The sequence below is a fragment of the Heloderma suspectum genome, chromosome 6, assembly GCF_057233095.1.
Source record: "Heloderma suspectum isolate Gila_16-S chromosome 6, 16-S_ref, whole genome shotgun sequence".
Taxonomy (NCBI): domain Eukaryota; kingdom Metazoa; phylum Chordata; class Lepidosauria; order Squamata; family Helodermatidae; genus Heloderma; species Heloderma suspectum.
Genome location: NC_139463.1, coordinates 113,032,983 through 113,053,996, shown reverse-complemented (window position 1 = coordinate 113,053,996; position 21,014 = coordinate 113,032,983). Strand labels below are relative to the sequence as shown.

Genomic DNA, 21,014 nt, shown 5'->3' with positions numbered 1-21,014 from the left:
CTACCACAGCTAGATTTAAAAAAAATACCATGATAGGCTATGTAAATGTTTACGTAGCCTATCACGGCTGAGTTTTTTTTTTAAAAAACCATGCATACGCAAATGGCGGCGCCCATGGGCGCCATCATTTGCATTCCTTATTTTGGCACGTCTAGTCTATGTAAACATTTACATAGACTATGGCGAAAATAAGGGGAACGCAAATAGTGCTAGACGCTACGCTATTTGCGTTCCCCTCATTTTCGTCCTAGTCTACGTAAATGTTTACGTAGACTAGACATGCCAAAATAAGGAACGCAAATGGCGGCGCCCATGGGCGCCGCCATTTGCGTACTTGTGGTTTTTGTTTTTGTTTTTTTACTCAGCCATGATAGGCTATGTAAACAGTTATGTAGCCTATCATGGCTGACTGCAGGGATGCAAACGGTGGCGCCTACGGCCACCGCCATTTGCAGACCTGGCTAGCCAGGATTCATGGCGGGAGGGACGAGGCGCCTCCCCCCTGGCCAGAATTTCAGGGGGGAGGGATGGAGCACCTCCCCCCCAGCCAGAATTTTGGGGGGAGGGACGGAGCGCCTCCCCCCCACCGTGAATCAATTTCATCATAAGGTAAGTGACTTTCGGATAGCCCTACTTCTCTCTGCTGTGTCATCTTGGCTTTGTTTGAACTGGTGAAATTCCAGCCTCTGGACATCCCTCTTCCTTTCCTAGCCTTGGACAGGTTTATGACCCTGCTTATCAGCCAGTGAGTTATTGCCTTTGCCTGCCAGCTGTAGTCAGTCAGCAAGAACTGACAGCTGCACACAAGGATCACTCCCCCATGCACTGTCCCCTGATGTAAATCTCACTTCCTTCAGCCTACCACACAGCTGTTGACCTGTTTGTGAAGGGTTTTAAATCAAATGGGGTGACTACTAGGGTTGTTCATCAGATATGGCTGAAGTTGAAAGCCCAAGTTAAAGTGGTCTCCTTTGGACTTCTTCTGGTGCTTTCCAAGGGTGTGTTTCCAGAATATGCCCCCCCACCTATGTCATAGCCCCACCCCCACCCAGGCTAAACATTTTCCCCACTCCTGCCCAGCTGTTTGACCATGGGGAGGTCAGTGCTGTAGATCACCATTTTGGTGGTCCCAAGAAAGTGCTTCATGACCACCAGCAGCTGCTAATAGAACTCTTTTTATTGAATATAACTATCTAATATTAAGGATTAAAACTTGAAAAAATATGAAAAAATATGATGTTGGAAGAATTAATGGCTACTAAATTATAATAAATATGAATTTCTCACCTATATTTGGCTTTTTGTTTGAGTTGTTTGAAGAACTGAATATAAATAGGACACATTAATTTACATTAACAATCTAAGGAGGCAACATATGCCCTTGCAGAAAATACAGGTCACTGAAATACAGTTACACAAGAAGATGCATTATACTAAAAGTTTAATTGAAGGTAAAGAAGAAGTTAAGTCAACTGCCATTCTTTGCAATAAGATAGTAGTGAATATGATTAGCTGGATTGGAGGCCATAAATATTTTCATCATTTAATTCTTTATCCTACTGAGTTGTTCTCTGTTGTTCAATTCAGGTCTAACCAAAATGATATAGCTCTTGGGGGAAAAGATACAAATCAGTAATCCAGCACTGGAGGACAAGATGGAGAAGATCTCCACAGCCACCAAATATTTTCCTTTTGTACTTAGGTAGGTTGGAACAAAAGAGACCCAAACACTGCAAAATACCAACATGCTGAAGGTGATAAATTTGGCTTCATTAAAACTGTCAGGTAATTTCCTGGCTAGAAAAGCCACAGTGAAGCTGATAATAGCAAGGCATCCCAAAATGCCAAGGACACAGTAAAACATGGTAGATGAACCTTCATTACATTCTAGTACAATTTCTTCAGTCATTGAGTGCATGTCAAAATCTGGGAATGGGGGAAACATTGCCAGCCACACAGTACAAATAGTGGCTTGAATAAGAAAGCAAGAAAGAACAACAGAATTGGCTAATGGTTTCCTCACCCATCTCCTCATTTTGGATCCTGGGTTGGTGGCCTTAAAAGCTAGAACCACAATGATGGTTTTGGCCAACACACATGATACAGCCACTGTAAATATGAGGCCAAATGCACTCTGTCGAAGAAGACATGATTCATTATCAGGTTGGCCAATGAATAGAAAAGTACAAAGGAATGAGAGCAGGATGGAGATGAGAAGAGTGTAGGTAAGGTTACGGTTGTTGGCCTTTACAATGGGAGTGTCCTGGTGCTTAATGAACAACCAAAGTACCAAAGCTGTGATGAAAGAAAATGAAAGAGCAATAATAGTCAAATTGATCCCCAATGGTTCTTCATAAGATAGGAAGGTTATATATTTTGGAATGCACAAATTATGGTCATGGTTTGGATATTGATCTTCTGGACAGTGAGCACAGTCATCGACATCTGAAAAAGAAAACAAATATGCATTTCTGTTCATTGGATTGAGTATGGCCTTATAATGGAAAGCCTTGGATGAAGGCAACTAGGTCAAAAACTGAAGCACATGTTTGCAGCCTTCTCATTTAGCTTATTTCCAAGAAGCTATAGGCATAGTACACCACCTAGTGGTGAAGGGAAGTACAACCCCAGTGCTGACAGTGAGTTTTTATCCTGGGTATCACACATGGTGAATTATTTCTCTACTTCCAACTTGCCTGGATGTATGTATTACTTGAAATACTTGTTTTGTTCCAGTCAAATGAGGTGTGATACACAAAATCATGCATGGATCAGTGGTTATATTGGACTTATCCTCTTACCAGCAATAACAGTCACCACTGAACAATAAACAATTGTTTAAACAGTAGGGAAATGGACACATGTCCTTTATATGACCTTTATATGCACTCATTGACTCAAAGGCAATACATTTTATAACTGTATACATGACACTTCTTACCCTTCTGGCTTGAAATCTTCCCTTGTGGACATGGAATGCAATCATAGCAGCAAAATGGCTTCCCTTCCTTTTTCCTCCTGCTGAAACCCTCATAGCAATTGTCATTACACAGAGAAAGGGGATGTGCCTGTAGAGAAAAGAAAGAGTAGTATATTTTAACCCTCATAAAATATGTGTACCAAGCTTGTATAATCATGGAATAGTATAGAATAGTAGGGTATAAGACAGTTTGATCTATGGTTAAGAACTTAACCATAAAAAAACTTAACCACTCTCTGGGCGGTTTTTTGTGAACCGCCCAGAGAGCTTCGGCTATTGGGCGGTATAGAAATGAAATAAATAAATAAATAAATAAATAAATAAACTTGGTTGATGCTGGCAGGACATAATAGCTTTGTAATTAAGAATATACATTTTATGCTGAGGACTGTTGGTACTTCCACCTTGATTGGAGTATTTCAGCCATACAATTACTTTCTTGGGAAAATTAGTTCACCACCTCAAGCCTTTACTTAATACCTTATCCCAGGGGTTGGCAAACTTTTTGGGACATGTGGGCACATTTGGCAGTTTGAGATACTTATGGATGTACGAAAGGCACTTACCTTTCACGGATTATGTTTATGGTTGCAGGGGAGGCGTTCCGTCCCTCCCGCCAGGATCCTCACTGGCGGGGGGAGGCGCTCCATTCCTCTCCCCCCCCCCCCAGAATCCTGGCCGGCCGGCTGTGCTCCACAGCGATTCTGTGGAGCCACCAGCCGGCTCCGCCAGCACCCAGACATCCGGCCACTGGCTAGCAGGGACGCAAATGGCCGTGGCCATAGCCGCCGCCGTTTGCGTCCCTGCAGTCAGCCGTGATAGGCTACGTAAATGTTTATGTAGCCTATCACGGCTGACTTAAAAAACAGACAATGCACGTACGCAAATGGCGGTAGCCATGGCCGCCACCATTTGCGTTCCTTATTTTGGCACATCTTAGTCTACGTAAACTTTTACTTAGACTAAGATGGCAAAAATAAGGGGACCGCAAAGAGCGTAGACGCTACACTATTTGTGTTCCCCTTATTTTTGCCATCTTAGTCTACATAAATGTTTACGTAGACTAAGACGTGCCAAAATAAGGGGCGCAAATGGCGGCAGCCATGGCCGCCACCATTTGCATACGTGCATTTTTTTTTAAAGTCAGCCGTGATAGGCTACGTAAACATTTACGTAGCCTATCATGTTTTTTTTTTTTTAAACCTAGCCGTGATAGGCTACATAAATCTTTACGTAGCCTATCATTTTTTTTAACTGGAAATGGCAGCGGCGGAAGCCGGTCGGAAGACTGGCCGCCGCTGCCGCCGCCGAACCACCACCGGAGCTGCCGCCAGAGCCACCGCTGCCAGGAAGATCCCCCCAAGGTAAGTCTCGACCCTGGGGGGGCGGGGGGGCAGGCAGTTCTGCCACCGAATTCAGGGGGCCGAATGCGCTGGCATTCGGCCTCCCTGAGATCCGTGGTGGAATTTTCGTACATCCCTAGAGATACTGTTGTGAGTAGGGATGGCAGAGAATTCTGCCACGGATCTCGGTGAGGCCAAATGCCAGTGCATTTGGCCCCCCGAAATCTGTGGTGGAATGGCCTGCCCCCCCGCCCCCCGCGGATCCCTCCCGGGATGAGACTTACCTGGGGCGGATCTTCCGAGCGGTGGCAGCTGTGGCAGCGGCAGCTGGTCTTCCGATTGGCTGTCGCCACCGCCATTTGCAGTCTTGTCGGGGTTTTTTTTTTTTACAAGATGTGATAGGCTTCATAAAGACTTACGTAGCCTATCACGTCTGGGTTAAAAAACAAAAAAAGCGTACGCAAATGGCGGCGGCTACGGCCGCTGCCATTTGCATTACTTATTTTTGGCCGTCTCAGTCTACGTAAATATTTACGTAGACTAAGACGGTGAAAATAAGGGGAACGCAAATAGCGTAGCGGATGCTATTTGCGTTCCCCCTTATTTTTGCCGTCTTAGACTACGTACATATTTACGTAGACTAAGACAGCCAAAAATAAGGAATGCAAATGGCGGTGGCCGTAGCCGCTGCCATTTGCGTACGCGCGGTTTTTTGGTTTTTGTTTTAAGCCAGACGTGATAGGCTATGTAAGTCTTTATGGAGCCTATCACGGCTGACTACAGGGACACAAACGGCAGCTGGATGTCCGGCTGTTGGCGGAGCTGGCCAGCGGATCTGCGGAATCCCCGCAGAGCGGAGCCGGCAGGCGAGGATTCCGGGTGGAGGGACGGGGCGCCTCCCCCCACCAGCGGAACCCGGCGGAGCCAGGTAAGGGGAGTTTCGTACATCCCTAGTTGTGAGCAGCATCACAACATGTCCACCATGGGACTTTTGGATAGCTACAAAAGCTATTCACTGCGCAGCCCAGAAACACTGATGGGATGAAGATAGCAGCTGCTGGAGGCCCTCACTTTACTTTGAAGTGATCCCAGCTGCCAGTAAGAAAATATGTTGTCATTTTTAACTGGGATGTGCAGTGCACCTTGGGTTTTCCAATTGCTTAGCATATTTATCTGTAATTGCTGTCTCTGTGAAGATAGACTTAGAAACTTGATAACTCAAAATCCAAAATATAGCTAAATCTTTGTGCCAGGGGAACATTTAGAGTGCAACATCTTGGTATGAATGAGTTCCACCTAACTGCCATGGCAAAGAGGCACAGATGTTTCAGAGTTTGAACAGTAAACCACTGGCTCAATTGTGGAGAAATAACTGGAAACATCTGACAATGTCCATGGATCCTTACCTGGTTAAAGCTGTTAGGCCATACAATGTTATCCACCTGAATGGTGAATACACTGTCTATGGGGGCAAGTGGGTCTATCTTTCCAACTTTGACTCTAAGGAAGGACTTGTTGGGGAATGTGACCCAGTTGATGACATCAAATCCAGCTACTAATGTCCCATTTTGGTCAAAGGAAATCTTTTCCCCAGCACTGTTGTTAAATGAAACTTTTCTCAGAAAGTGGTAGAGCTAAAATTCATAGGGGGAAAAATCAGAGCATGAGGATATTTAAAACACAAAGACAGGGAGAGATTCATTTGTACTACACAGTCATATTGTTTCACATATGAGAATAATGGTTAATGGTGCCTTTAAAATTTACTCCTCATCCCCTAACAGGAGTGCTTCTGTTCATGGTTCTAGCCGTTCACACCCTCCTGTTGGACACCATAAGCTATAAGGGACTCAAGCAGGACACTCATCAGCCCCAATATTCCATTATTCTTTCCCACCTAACACTGAATTGGTTGTATCCAATCCTGGGCATCCTCCAGTGGAAAAGAGATCACTGGCAGCATGGATTTCCCTTCCCACCTGAAGCCTCTATGGGGCTCTAACAGGGCAATATTCACCCATATTGCTCCATTTTCCTTTTCAATTGACACTCATTGATGTATCCAACCCTGGCCATGGAACAGAAACCACTGGTGGAATGATTTCTCCTCTGGTGATACCCCCTATGCACACCTAAACCTGTTCCAGAGGGATAATTTGGGGGAATGCATGCAATGCTGCAGGGGGCAGGAGAGCAAGAAGACCTCCCATTGTGTGAGCAGAAGTCCTCCCACAAGACAATGGCTTTAACTAAATGCGCTGCGGCTGCCAGAGCATGTGCATTTCTCATTGGCCTGATTTTGGGGGTGAGTGGGGGTGCCTCTTAATGGATCACTGCCCCTTCATGGATCACTGCCTTGTTGTGGCGAAGGGGCTTGCGTAACTCAGTGAAGCCATAAGCTATGCCGTGCAGGGCCACCCAAGACGGACAGGTCATGGCAGAGAGTTCTGACAAAATGTGGTCCACTGGAGAAGGAAATGGCAACCCACTCCAGTATTCTTGCCAAGAAAACCCCATGGAATGTATCACAAGCCTAAAAGATATGACACTGGAAGATGAGCCCCTCAGGTCGGAAGGTGTCCAATATACTACTGGGGAAGAGCAGAGGGAATTTCCAAGTAGCGCCAGAAAGAAGGAAGTGGTTGGGCCAAAGCCGAAAGGACAGTCAGCTGTTGATGTGTCTGGTGGTGAAAAGAAAGTCCAATGCTGTAAAGAACAATATTGTTTAGGAACCTGGAATGTAAGATCAGTGAATCAAGGAAAGCTGGAGGTGGTCAAAAATGAGATGGCAAGATTGAACATCAACATCTTGGGAATCAGTAAACTAAAATGGACAAGCATGGGTGAATTTAATTCAGGTGACCATCATCTCTACTACTGTGGGCAAGAATCCCTTAGAAGAAATGGAGTAGCACTCATAGTCAATAAAAGGGTGGGAAAAGCAGTACTGGGGTACAATCTCAAAAACGATAGAATGATCTCAGTATGAATCCAAGGCAAACCATTCATCCTCACGGTAATTCAAGTCTATGCCCGAACCACTAAGGCCAAAGAAGCTGAGGTTGATCGGTTCTGTGACGACCTACAACACCTTCTAGAACTAACACCAAAAAAGATGTCCTCTTCATCATAGGGGATTGGAATGCCAAAGTAGGAAGTCAAGAAATCACCGGGATAACAGGCAAGCATGGCCTTGGTGTACAAAATGAAGCAGGACAAAGGTTAATAGAGTTTTGCCAAGAGAACACGCTGATCATAACTCACACTCTTTTCCAACAGCACAAGAGGCGACTCTGCACATGGACATCACCAGAAGGTCAATATCGAAATCAGGTTAATTATGTCCTTTGCAGTCAAAGATGGAGAAGCTCTATACAGTTAGTATAAAGGAGACCTGGAGCTGACTGTGGCTCAGATCATGAGCTGCTTGTTGCAAAATTTCAGCTTAAATTGAAGAACATAGGGAAAACCACTAAACCATTCAGGTATGACCTAAATCCTATCCCTTATGAATATACAGTGGAGGTGAGGAATAGATTTCAGGGATTAGACCTGATAGACAGAGTGCCTGAGGAACTATGGACGGAAGTCCGTAACATTGTTCAGGAGGCAGCAACGAAATCCATCGCAAAGAAAAAGAAATGCAAGAAAGCAAAGTAGCTGTCTGATGAGGCTTTACAAGTAGCTGAGGAAAGAAGGGAAGCGAAAAGCAACGGAGAAAGGGGAAGATATATCCAACTGAATGCAGAGTTCCAGAGAATAGCAAGGAGAGACAAGAAGGCCTTCCTAAATGAACAATGCAAAGAAATCGAGGAACAATAGAATGGGAAAGACTAGAGATCTTTTCAAGAAAATCAAAGATCTCAAGGGAACGTTTTGTGCAAAGATGGGCATGATAAAGGACAAAGAAGGCAGGGACCTAACAGAAGCAGATGAGATTAAGAAGAGGTGGAAAAAATACACAGAAGAACTATACAGGAAAGATCTTAATGTCCCTGATAGCCATGATAGTGCGGTCACTGAACTTGAGCCGGACATCCTAGAGAGTGAAGTCAAGTGGGCCTTAGGAAGCATTACTAACAACAAAGCTAGCAGAGTTGACAGTCTTCCAGCTGAGCTATTTAAAATCCTAAAAGATGATGCTGTTAAAGTGCTGCACTCTATATGCCAATAAATTTGGAACACTCAACAATGGCCACAAGACTGGAAAAGGTCAGTTTACGTTCCAATTCCAAAGAAGGGTAATGCCAAAGAGTGTTCAAACTACCGCACAATTGCGCTCATTTCACATGCCAGCAAGTTTATGCTCAAAATCCTACAAGCTAGACTTCAGCAGTATGTGAACCAAGAACTGCCTGAAGTACAAGCTGGGTTTCGAAGAGGCAGAGGAACTAGAGATCAAATCGCCAACATTCGCTGGATCATGGAGAAAGCAAGAGAATTCCAGAAAAACATCTATTTCTGTTTCATTGACTACACTAAAGCCTTTGATTGTGTGGATCACAACAAACTCTGGCAAATTCTTAAAGAGATGGGAGTACCAGACCTCCTTACCTGCCTCCTGAGAAACCTGTACGAGGGTCAAGAAGCAACAGTAAGAACCAGACATGGAACAACTGATTGGTTCCAAATTGGGAAGGGAGTACGACAAGGCTGCATATTGTCGCCCTGCTTTTTAACTTAAATGCAGAGTTCATCATGAGAAACGCCGGGCTGGATGAATCACAGGTTGGAATTAAGATTGCCGGGAGAATGATCAACAACCTCAGATATGCAGACGATACCACCCTAATGGCAGAAAGCGAAGAGGATCTAAAGAGCGTCTTGTTGAGGGTGAAAGTGGAGAGTGCAAAAGCTGGTTTGAAACTCAACATTAAGAAAACTAAGATCATGGCATCTGGCCCCATCACTTCCTGGCATATAGAAGGGGAGGAAATGGAAGCAGTGACAGATTTTACTTTCTTGGGCTCCAAGATCACCGCAGACGGTGACTGTAGCCATGAAATTAAAAGACGCTTGCTCCTTGGGAGGAAAGCTGTGGCAAACCTAGGCAGCATAGTAAGAAGCAGAGAAATCACCTTGCCGACAAAAGTCCGTATAATCAAAGCTATGGTTTTCCCAGTAGCAATGTATGACTGTGAGAGCTGGACTGTAAGGAAGGCTGAGTGCCAAAGAATTGATGCTTTCAAACTGTGGTGCTGGAGAAGACTCTTACGAGTCCCCTGCACTGCAAGGAGGTCAAATCAGTCAATCCTAAAGCAAATCAACCCTGACTGCTCTTTGGAAGGACAGATACTGAAGCTGAAGCTCAAATATTTTGGCCACCTAATGCAAAGAGAAAACTCCCTGGAAAAGACCCTGATGCTGGGGAAGATTGAAGGCAAAAGGAGAAGGGGATGGCAGAGGATGAGATGGCTAGATAAGCATCACCGATGCAATGAATATGGACTTGAGCACACTCTGGGAGAGAGTGCAGGACAGGAAGGCCTGGCGTGCTATGGTCCATGGGGTCACGAAGAGTCGGACACGACTTATCGACTGAACAACAACAACAAGGGGGTGCCTCCTTTAGGTTTAAAAATATTTTTTTTACTTCTGCATATGTTTGGCTTCACCTGAGCATGTTGCTCCCTCCTTCTTGCTTCTCAGTGGTAGCTATTTTGCTCCAGTCCTATTGGCACTCAACCACATCAGTATATTATTGCAGGAAACAATGATGTATGTAATGATATTAATGCACATGGTGCTATAAAGAATAACATAATTATTAATAGACACAAGAAATGAAGTCAAGACAAGTTCCAGTCTGCAGACTGGACTCAAAGCCAATACATTTTATAAGTAGTGAACATGAAACCCAAAATGAAGTGAGAAGGAGGAAAATATAGAACATTTCTTTATACATTGAGAATAAATAGCTGGCACATGGACACATTTTATTAAAACATTTTTTAGTATTTTACTATCAGTATTAATTATATGTTATACAAAAAATTAATATTGAACATGATATGAATTATATACAGCCAGTAAGAAACAAACAAACAAAAACAAACAAACGTATATAACCCATACACTGACCTAGTTCACAGAGAGAAGCCAGAGTAGGGGTTGAGTATGGGTTGACTGTGGGTTGTCACTGAATCATGGTTTGTTGTTGAATCATTTATTGTGTTGTGTGAACAGTGAACCCAGCCTTTCAAACAAATCATGGTTTGTTAACCATGAGCAACCCACAGTCCACAACCCAACAATAAACCATGGGTTATCTTCATGAATTGTTTGTGGTTAACAAACTATGGTTTGTTAGCACAACTTGGTTCACATAATACAACCCACAGTCCAACAACAACCCACAGTTCAACAACAACCCACACTCATCCCATATTGTGGCTTGTCACATTGTGTGAACCCAGCCACTATAAGAAATATAAATAAATCTCTATAACTGTCATATAAAATATTACAATATTAGTGCAAAGAAACACTTACATACTTATCAATATCAAAACTGTATCTTAATTTCATTAAAAATGAAAGGAGACCAGCTAATACTTTTTTTTTCAGGTGTAGTCTTTCAGTTTCTGTTGTTTTAAATATGTTACTGTATTTCAAATCTTTGTATTGCTACTAGGTTTTATTTCAGTTTTTACTTCTATTTTATACTGTAGTTTTAAACTTTTATATTGTATCTTATGTTGCATTTTATGGTTTTAATTATTGTGAACTGCCCAGAGAGCTTTGGCCACTGGGCAGTACAGAAATTTAAAAAATAAATGAATAAGTACAGCTGTCCCTCAGTCTTATGAACTCTGTTAGTTTTGCCATTTCAGGAATTTTCCAGACTTTCAGTAACCATTAATTAAGTGAAGGGATGGAGTTGTTTCTCCACTTTTAAGCTACGAAAGTTCTTGCAGTAGTTACTAAGTTCCAAATTAGCTATCTTTGACCTGTAGCAAGCTGCTCTAAATAACCTAACAGAACTATCAGGGCATCTAAGAGTATAGACACATGTACCATCAGTGAAATTGTGTTACATATATCCCTCTAAAATGTTGCAATATTTGGGCATCTCCACCAAATATGCTCAAAATCAGCTTTCTGAAATCCACACCTCTATCATTGATATCAACATAAATTTTATTCAACCTGTAGGGAGTCAAGTACCATTGGTGCATGATTTTATAAGGATTCTCTCTTATATTGATGCAGAGTGATGAAGCAGAGGACTGAGATGCTGCTGCTGCTGATATTTTTAATTGGGTGTCCTAGCACTTTTTCCCCACTTGGACTTAAAACCATTATCTTTTCTGTGTATCTAATGGTGGCAAAATAGATGACTAATGATATAGGCATCTTACACACACACACACACACACACACACACACACACACAAAGATATGTCATCAATAAGCATAATGAGACTTTAGAGTGCCCTTGATGTGAGTAGGGGCACCTGAAAACTGTAATATGGAAGCTATGACGCACCAAGATCGTAGCCACCACAATCCCAGCCTTGGCACACACAGACTGAACAGTTTGGGACATATTGTTGCATTCACAGAGAGGGTGAGCTCCCTTCCCTTTATGCTTTACCTGCCATGAGAATTGATTAAGAAGCTTCTGTCTCTGTCCTTTCACCATTGCTCTCTGTTTAGACTTGGAAGAATGCATGGACTGCAGTGCATGCCCCACAACAAAGACAGCATTGTAGATGTTGTAGCTGTGGGCAGTCATGGTCATTTCAAAAACAGACGCAGGAAGAGTTTCCAGCTTCTCCTCCCCAGTGCAAGTTTTCTTAACATTTTTCTCTAACGTGGAGTCAGAAAAAGAACATTCAAATGCATTTTCCCAGAAAACCCTGATAAAACCATCTTCTTTTTCTAAGGTTGGGTTTTTGGTATGAAGAAATCTCTGGAATCCTAAAATGTCCTCTGAGTGAATTGCTAAGGATAGAGCACCATGGATGAAGTCTATGTCCCAAGGTCTTTGGAAGGGCAGTGATGTGAAATCCATCTGGGCTGTCATAATCCAGACTTTCCCTTTCCTCTGCATCGGTATATCCTCACCTTTTGAAATTTGAAGCAACATTCTTAAAACTATCATGGTCTGAATTTCACCATGTAGGACCAATACATTGGCAGTGCTTCCATTGATAATCTTATATATTTTAATTCCCTCCTCCAAAAGTTTATCAATTTCACTGGAAAAGCCTTGTTTGGGTAATCTTTGTATGAAATCAAAGCATATGCCCTTCTGGGAGAAAATGGGAAGCACATTCTGCACAAACCTCTCCCCATTTTCATCATCAAAATAAAGCACTCCAATCCATGTCCACCTAAAATGCATAAGTAAATGAAGAATCCCCATATATTGGTGGGTCCCATTTGGGAACATCTGGTGGAAGAAAGCGCCTTGTTGTTTGTTATCCAGCACTGGAACAGACCCATATGTGAGCTAAAGTTAAAAAAATAAAGAATGAAAGCACAATTATGAAATAAGTTCCTGTATTTGTATTTGCATATAGATGTGTATATGTGGCTGTATCGATATAATTTCAAATTGTGATACTTGTCCCAGAATATCAACTGAGAAATGATCTAGATTTCATTTTGAGCCTTCCATGTGACTAACTTTCCACCTGTTGGGAGAATACAGACTTCAACTGGGATAGTATTCCAGCCCTCAACCCACCACTTCAAGGTCCAGGTCAGATGTAACAATCTCATTCTACTAAAACATGGTTTAGGGTGCAATCGTATCTAGATAGGTGGCCGCCTCTAAACTTTGATCATTCCCTCTGCGCTCCTCCAGCCCTGCATTTTGGCTAGATAGCTGATTGCGGCTGTCTAGCCATGGGAGGGCTGCATGGGGGAGGAGGCTGCCGGACAACACATTGGATGTGTTGTACAGGCATTTCCGCTCTCCCCACCCTGGAACTCCCCCAGCCATGCCCCTTTTCAGCCGCTCTGCACTCCTCTTGCGAGCGTGGAGGACGGGTCTGTCCTGAGCTGCCTGTGAGGCAGCATGGAAGTGGGGGGAGGTCAGTTCTCTGGGAAGACCAGGGGTCTGTCCCTGGAAAACAACATATCCTATGGCTGTCTAGCTGCTGTCTAGAGGTCATAGGATTGCTCCCTTATTAGATGAAGAAGAAATCTTGTAAATGCATACTCCATCTCACCTCCAACCCTTTCCTCCTCCACCTCAAAACTGAAATCAGAAATTGCAAATGGAAACTGCAAAACTATTTGAGCAATCCTTGGTATAGACAGTTGGTTAATTATTAATATTGGAGATCCTCTCCAGTCATAGGGAGATGGTACATTTTACAGCCATTGCATCCAAATTAGGAATTAATCTCAGATGTCAAGCAAGGAAGTGAAACCCTGGTCTGATCCTGGTTGTTCAATTATTTATTTATTTCATCTATTGCAATTTTTAAAGCCCTCCTCCACTTCTGTGTGTTCAATAACAGCTGAGCATGGTAAATCAAAATAACATCTAGGTGTTTTTTTTTGTTTTTTTTAAAAATAAAAATATCTACACTTAATCTGAGCAACAGTATGCCGCCAATAAAGTAGCAGCAAAATGCACTCATTAAAAAAGTATACGTAACAGTGGATAAATAGGAGCAAACAATAAATCTCAGTAAAACAAGCAAACAAATTAACAAAGCAGAGAGCACAATAAAATGAGAACAGGGTAAAGAAAGGTTTTTGCATAATGGTGAAATGCCACTAGTGAGGGAGAAAGATGTGTTTCGGGAAGAGTTGGGAAACACAAGAGCTCCTCAGCAGAAGAATTTAAGATCTGTGTAGGATCGTATAGGAACAGTGTTCTGGTCCTAAGCCTGAAGGAACCTCTTTCAGCCCAAAGGGTGAATTCAATTTTGGAGAGGTTCTTGGGGGCTGCATTCCAGTGGTGGGCAGAGCTGAATGCAAAGGGGCATGGCACCAAAAGGTGAAAAGTTACTGCCGGTAACTAAACCTCAGGAGAGACTTTTCAACCATTGAGAATGAGGAAAAATGCACAAGAGTCACAAAACATTTGAACAATTGGTGGTTGGGGGAACAGGATGTGGCTATGTGGAGAACCCTAGAGGACCAGATTGGTACACCAGAAAAGGTGGATTTAGCCCTCCAGACCTGAGGTTCCTTGCCCTGTCCTAAGGCATTTAGGGCTTTGAAAAGTCATACCCAGTACTTTGAATTATGCCCAGAATTAGGCTGGAAACTGGGATACTTGTTTCAATATGGGAGCAATATGTTCCTGATAATCATCTCCAGTTATCAGTCTAAATTCTACAGCAGTTGCCATTCCTGGACACTCTTTAAAGGAATCCACATATAGAGCACATTGCAGTATGTGAACCACAATGTAACTAAGCCATGGATTAATGTGGCCAGCACTGACACTTCTAGAAACAGATGCAGTTGCTCAAAGGGACTGCTACTGTTGTTTGTGGTGGATGAGTCAAACATGCAAACACCCACCTGAAGCCTGAAGACAATTTGTATCCCTTTTTTAAAGGTATAAATGGTCCCTGAAGTTGAAATCACCATTTTCATTAATGGGCCAGAGAAAATGTAGTCTTTCTTCCTGTAGTCTGGATTTGAGTATAAGCAGCCTGCACTGCTTGCCTCCTCATTTCAATCATACCAGTGTTAAACTTCAACCCACAAAACCACATCTAAAAGTTCAGGGAAGTGTCAATTGCTTGCTGCTCTTCCCTGTTGCAGGGACACAGCCTACCTGTGGAATCTTGTAGACATTCAGGATGGTTGCCATATGGAGACAGACATTAGAATTAGGTCCCCCAATGACTGCTACCGGATTGTTCTGGGTATCACACTTGTAGTTTGGGATGAATCTTTCCTGGGTGGAGAGAAGCTTCATTGAGGCCAGATAGGTCCAGCTTGCACTGAAATGGCTGTTGTAGATCTGGAAGCCAAGGGTGACATTGGGTAAGATCTGAGGGTTTCCATTGATTTCCTTTACAGCAAATGCCAAGGCCAGAATGTGCTGGTAGTGCTGAGTCAGGACCCTGAAAACAGAGTTACATGCTGCATCATAGCACATCAGCTTCAAAACAGAACATCTGCTATATTGCAGTACAATACATATATATTATTAAGATATTGCAACAAAATGGGCTGTATAAAACCATCCATGAATGTGTGACTTGACAGAGAAATGCATACCTTTTTATTTTATCTTTTTTTACATCTTTGAATATGAGCCCAATGACAGCAGTGTTTTACAAGCTTCTAATATACATAGAAACACGTACACAACATTCAAACCCATGAATTTAACAAATGGTGTGGATTTGTTATGTCTCTTGTATGCATGTGTTCAAAAAAGGAAAAGGAAATATATATATATATATATATATATATATATATGCAAATAACAAATCAATGAGTGACTGAGGCCCAAATGTGTGCATACATATATGTACATACACACACACACATTCATTTGCATACATTTGCATATATGGGCCTCATTTGCTTGTTGAGTCCAAATAAATTGGAAAGCAAAATGTGGTACACTTTTGCCTCAATGTGTCCTCCATACTCCATGTATTCTCATTTCCAGAATGTCTGAAATAGGGATATTCATATGCAGATCTGTCAAAAATTTTGGCAGGGGTTTTATTTCATATTAGATAAAATAATTCAACAACCAAGATTTGAAAGCTATCTTCGGAACTGAATGGTACAGTTGGTACAGGAGGAATGGGATTTTAGGATATGGGAGGAATGAAATATTGGGGTGCAGGAGTTATGTCACCTTTCACACACCCAAGGCTCATTCTGTCATACTGAAGGTTAAAGTGAACTGCTTTATGTGGCACAATGGAGGTGGGGAAATAAATGAAGGCAGGAATTGCTATCTAAACACTGTAACATAGACTGGGAAGACTTCAGGATTGTGGGATCATCTTTTTTTTGTTACTAGAACTTTGTTGTTGTTGTTACAATGTTTAATTCACATAGAATTAATGAATTCCAAGCTCACAAATTTGTTTTGAGAACTGAATGGAGCTCATAGTTTTTCCACACAATAATCTTCATTTCGGCAGTCTCTCTCTCTCTCTCTCTCTCTCTCTCTCTCTCTCTCTCTATATATATATATATATATACACATATACACACACACAGTGTGTATGTATGTATGTGTGTGTGTGTGTGTATGTATGTGTGTATGTGTATATATATATATATATATGGGGAGTCATTTCATTGTTGCTATTGTCAAACAATTGGAAGTCAGAAAACCTTGCCAATCAACTGCAATTCACCCAGTGATCTCCCAGTAGATCCCAGTGTACCCTCTGCCCACTCTTGGTGTAACAAAATTTTTCAAACTATTCTCTGTGGGGTGGCAGCAGCAGGGAATTGATGTTTGCTTCAGGCTGGCCCAGGAACTCTACATTCAGTAGAGTTTTTCATCTATGATTTCAGATTGGTAGCTGACTACAATTATTTACATCAGTGAGTGACCACCACTAATAAAATCAGGTGTTGAGGTATGGAAATTTAAAGCCCTGAACTGGGAATACCCAGGAAGCCTGAACAGAGGAGATTATCTCCCCATTAATGAAATTGCTAAAAGTATGTCCAATTAAGGCAGAAGTTTTATAAATGCTATTCAGCTTTGTGTAAGCCACTACCAGTCATACACAAGCAAGCATGCGTGCGTGCGCGCACACACACACACAGTTAAGTTACTAGTTAAAGCAAATTACTAGTTAAAGCATTACTAAAACAAGATACTTGCAACCCAGGATCACACCAGTGTAAAATCAGCCTACTGCATTACCTGCAGTTACCTTCAAGAAACTTTTTTTAAGGGCACAGTTACTAACAAAACATACTGTATTAGACAAAACATCTTGCATTAGACAATCAATAACGTGCACTTCCACTAATGAGTTCTATTCAACTGCATGTAAAATAAAAAGAATGCTGTATGCCAGATGTAGGAAAACTACAATGGATCTAAGAACAAGATTCTGTCATCTCTCATCACAAAAATCTGCAATTCTTCCTATAAAACTATAACAGCCTGTTGCAAGACATTTAACTCACCTGCACATAGTCTCTCATACTTACAACTGCTTCCAACTGAACAAACAAAAGACAGTGAGATGCTTGACAGAAAGGAAAATTTCTGGATCTACAGACTCAGAACTGAGTCCGTATGGCCTTAACCTGGGAGGATAATTCATAAAACTTATACCACTCACACCTCTGTTGTTGTTGATCCCCCCCTTTTTTTTTTTTTAGGAATTTTCATCTTCTAGCATTCCAAACTGCTATTCTTGATATCCATTTAATATCACAGCTACTGAAGATGGTGGAAGCCAAAATATTTAGCACTAAATATATTTCTAAATTACTCTGTTGTCTGTCTGTCTGTCTATCTATCTATCTATCTATCTATCTATCTATCATCATCATCATCATCTATCTAGGGTGTGTGTGTGTGTGTGTGTGTGTGTAAAGATATAGACATCTGCAGAAAATAACAAGATATTAAAAAAAAGGACTGATAATAATCGACTGCCTGTTATCCAGTTCAGGCTATCCAATATACAATCAGGTTGCAGAAATCATTCACCTCCAATTTAGTCTGCTGTTCCAGCCAATCAGTTCAGAACTGCAAATATAGTTCAGTCGTGACCCAGATCTTGAGTATGATTACAACTTGTATGGGAGAGACCTATTATAGAAGGGTTTTTTTTTTTTTTTAAGACATAATTTTGGGTGGGTGGGATACATAAACAGCTATAATATTAAATTGAAAAAGCAAGAATAAATATAGCTTTGAAATAAAGTGTGTTTTGAAATGGAACAGAATTTACATAGTACCTATTTCCATACGAGTTACACAGGAGCTGTTCCAAATACTATGGAACAAAACTTTTTTTGTGGGGGGAGGGAAAGCTACTTATGCATTCATTCGTGTTGAATACAATGTAGAAAATTTTATGAGATTTGCATATAACCAGGAAATGCTTATATAAAAATTGGCATTCCTTAAACCCTTACAAACCAGGAGTTTGTTCCTCCCAGGCTGAGTAAGCACTGGAACTATTGAGAGAAAAAAAGAGAGAAGATAATAATAACAATAATACTTATGTTCAAAGAGGTAGCCATGTTAGTATGTTTCAGCAAAAACAATGAAGAGTCTCGTGGCACCTTGAAGATTAATGTATTTATTCTGGCAGAAGCATTATTCTGTTCATTCCAGAATAAATGTGTTAGTCTTGGTGCCACAAAACTCTTTGTAATATATTTATAATAACAATAATTAATGTGGCATAGACAGGCATGTGGTGCCATTCTAGAAAAGAGAAAGATGCCATACTGATCATGACACATTAATCTACCAGAGTAAATGCCTATTCAATAAACCGACCTGCTTAAGAATATTATCAGGATAGATGTGTGTTATCATTTTTAAAACAAACAAACAATCCAGTTCCTTACGCAAGGTCATCAAAGAGTTCAGGAGAGGGAAGTTTGTCAAAGGTTATTGGTTGTGCAAAGACATGATTCTGAGAAGTAATGCCAGCAATGTTGAGTTCTCTTGACTGATAAAATTTGTGAAGAACAGGAAGAAAGCCCCTGACAGTACATTTAACATCAGGAGACATGCACACTGCATGGGGCAATAGTGCTAATACCAACACCACTAACACCATCATATTTTATTAAGATATTATTTCTAGGAACTATTTCAGCTGTTCCTACAATGATATTCAAGAGCATCTGAATAGCACAGTCTGACTTGAATGGCTACTCATTCAGTAAATACAGTGATTTGAATGTAGACCTGTAAAGTGTAAAGTAACAGTAATCAGATGAATGGAGCCCTTCTTCTTGACTCTATTCTATCTCTGAATTGTAGAAAGTATATTAATAGCATCCTTTTAGTCTTGATTCATAGTTTGGCTGGTAGCTATGAACATTATCAAGGGACTCAGAGAAGCAGCAGAAGTAGTAATGGTTATTTTGATAATTACAGGGGAGATAGTTACTTACTCGGAATTGCGGGTTTTCTGGGCTACAGAAGACACTGAGATGGATCCAGAGTAAATTAGTGCCCTTGAAATCAATGGGACAAGTCATGACTAATTTGTTTGATTGATTTCCATAGGAACCAACTTAGTCAAAAACTAACCTATTTAATGGCCACTCACTCAGATTATTGAATATAAGACTGTACAGTGCTTTAAACAATCAAACAGATGGAACCCTGTTTATTCCTGGCCCCAGCTTTAAATAGTACAGAGGATATTAAAAGCATACTTTAGCCTTGGTTTGTTGTTTTGTCTAGTAGCCACTAGAAATCTCCAGGTGAAGAAGAAATTGTAACTAATTTCATAATTACCAATACTCATGATAATTACTCGGAGTTACAGGTTCTATGACACATTGAAGATGAAAACATCACATCTTGGCAGAAATTTTTTTCGTCCTCCTCAGTGGCACAGCAAAATGTAACATGCATTTGTAATGACACACACCAAGAGACATTTGAAGTCTTCCCAAAGAATTGAAAATGCTTCCAAAGAACAGCAAGTTTGCAGTACATTTTCCTGCATATCTGACATACGCCCTACATCTACCATCATTCCCCAGCCAGCCTTGTTGGGAATGCTGGGAGTTGTAGGATTTCCCCCCCCCCCGTCTAAACGTGCACTGGATTGTGCCCCAAGTATTCCTAATTGGCTCACATGTTCAAAATCCCAGTGGAAACTTCCGTAATCATGGAATGAATAGGGATGTCAGAGAAATTTGTTTGGGGGGTTTCGCTCAATGAGCTTTCTTCAGCTCAGCTCCACAGACTCCATTCCATCTTCCACTAGTTGGTCTGCCCCGGTGCACAATGAGTTGGGCCAGCTGGCAGCATTTCTGTAAATTATCATTCTTGTAGAAAAAGATAATGTATTTCAAAAATAAAATGTTTATTTTTAAATGTCTATTTCTATGCTTTTGTATTTTTTATGCTGTAAGTTTTACCATTACAAGTAGGGATGTCAGAGAATTTCGCAACTAATCTCGGGGAGGCCGAATGCCAGTGCATTTGACCCCCCGAAATCGGTGGCAAAACGGTCTGCCCCCCCCCGCCCCCCCGGGATGGGACTTACCTTAGGCGAATCTCCCTGGTGGCGGCGATTTGGCGGCAGTTCGGCGGCGGTGGTGGCTGGTCTTCCGACCGGCTGTCGCCGCCACCATTTCCAAGTTTTTTTTTAAAAAAGTGATAGGCTACGTAAAGATTTTTAAATAGATAGATAGGCTAGATTTTTTAAAAATACCATGATAGGCTACGTAAATGTTTACGTAGCCTATCACGGCTGAGTTAAAAAACAAAACAAAAAACCGCGCATACGCAAATGGCGGCGCCCATGGGTGCTGCCATTTGCGTTCCTTATTTTGGCACGTGTAGTCTATGTAAACATTTACGTAGACTACGACGAAAATAAGGGGAAAGCAAATAGCGTTCCCCTTATTTTCACCGTAGTCTACGTAAATGTTTACGTAGACTACATGTGCCAAAATAAGGAACGCAAATGGTGGCGCCCATGGGCGCCGCCATTTGCGTATGCACTTTTTTTTTTTTAACTCAGCCATGATAGGCTACATAAACATTTATGTAGCCTATCAAGGCTGAC

The 21,014-nt window shown here is 41.6% G+C and overlaps 1 protein-coding gene across 1 annotated transcript; it reads right to left on the bottom strand.

The window, feature by feature from the left end:
* Positions 1-1,543: 1,543 nt before the first annotated feature.
* On the bottom strand, positions 1,544-19,970 carry LOC146342573 (vomeronasal type-2 receptor 26-like). Its single transcript, XM_084807903.1, has 7 exons — positions 19,955-19,970; positions 18,826-18,997; positions 15,077-15,254; positions 11,921-12,781; positions 5,730-5,957; positions 2,942-3,068; positions 1,544-2,445 (listed from the first exon to the last, which is right to left on the bottom strand). The coding sequence occupies exons 1-7, from the start codon at positions 19,968-19,970 to the stop codon at positions 1,544-1,546; spliced, it is 2,484 nt and encodes an 827-aa protein (XP_084664029.1).
* Between the last annotated feature and the right edge of the window lie 1,044 nt (positions 19,971-21,014).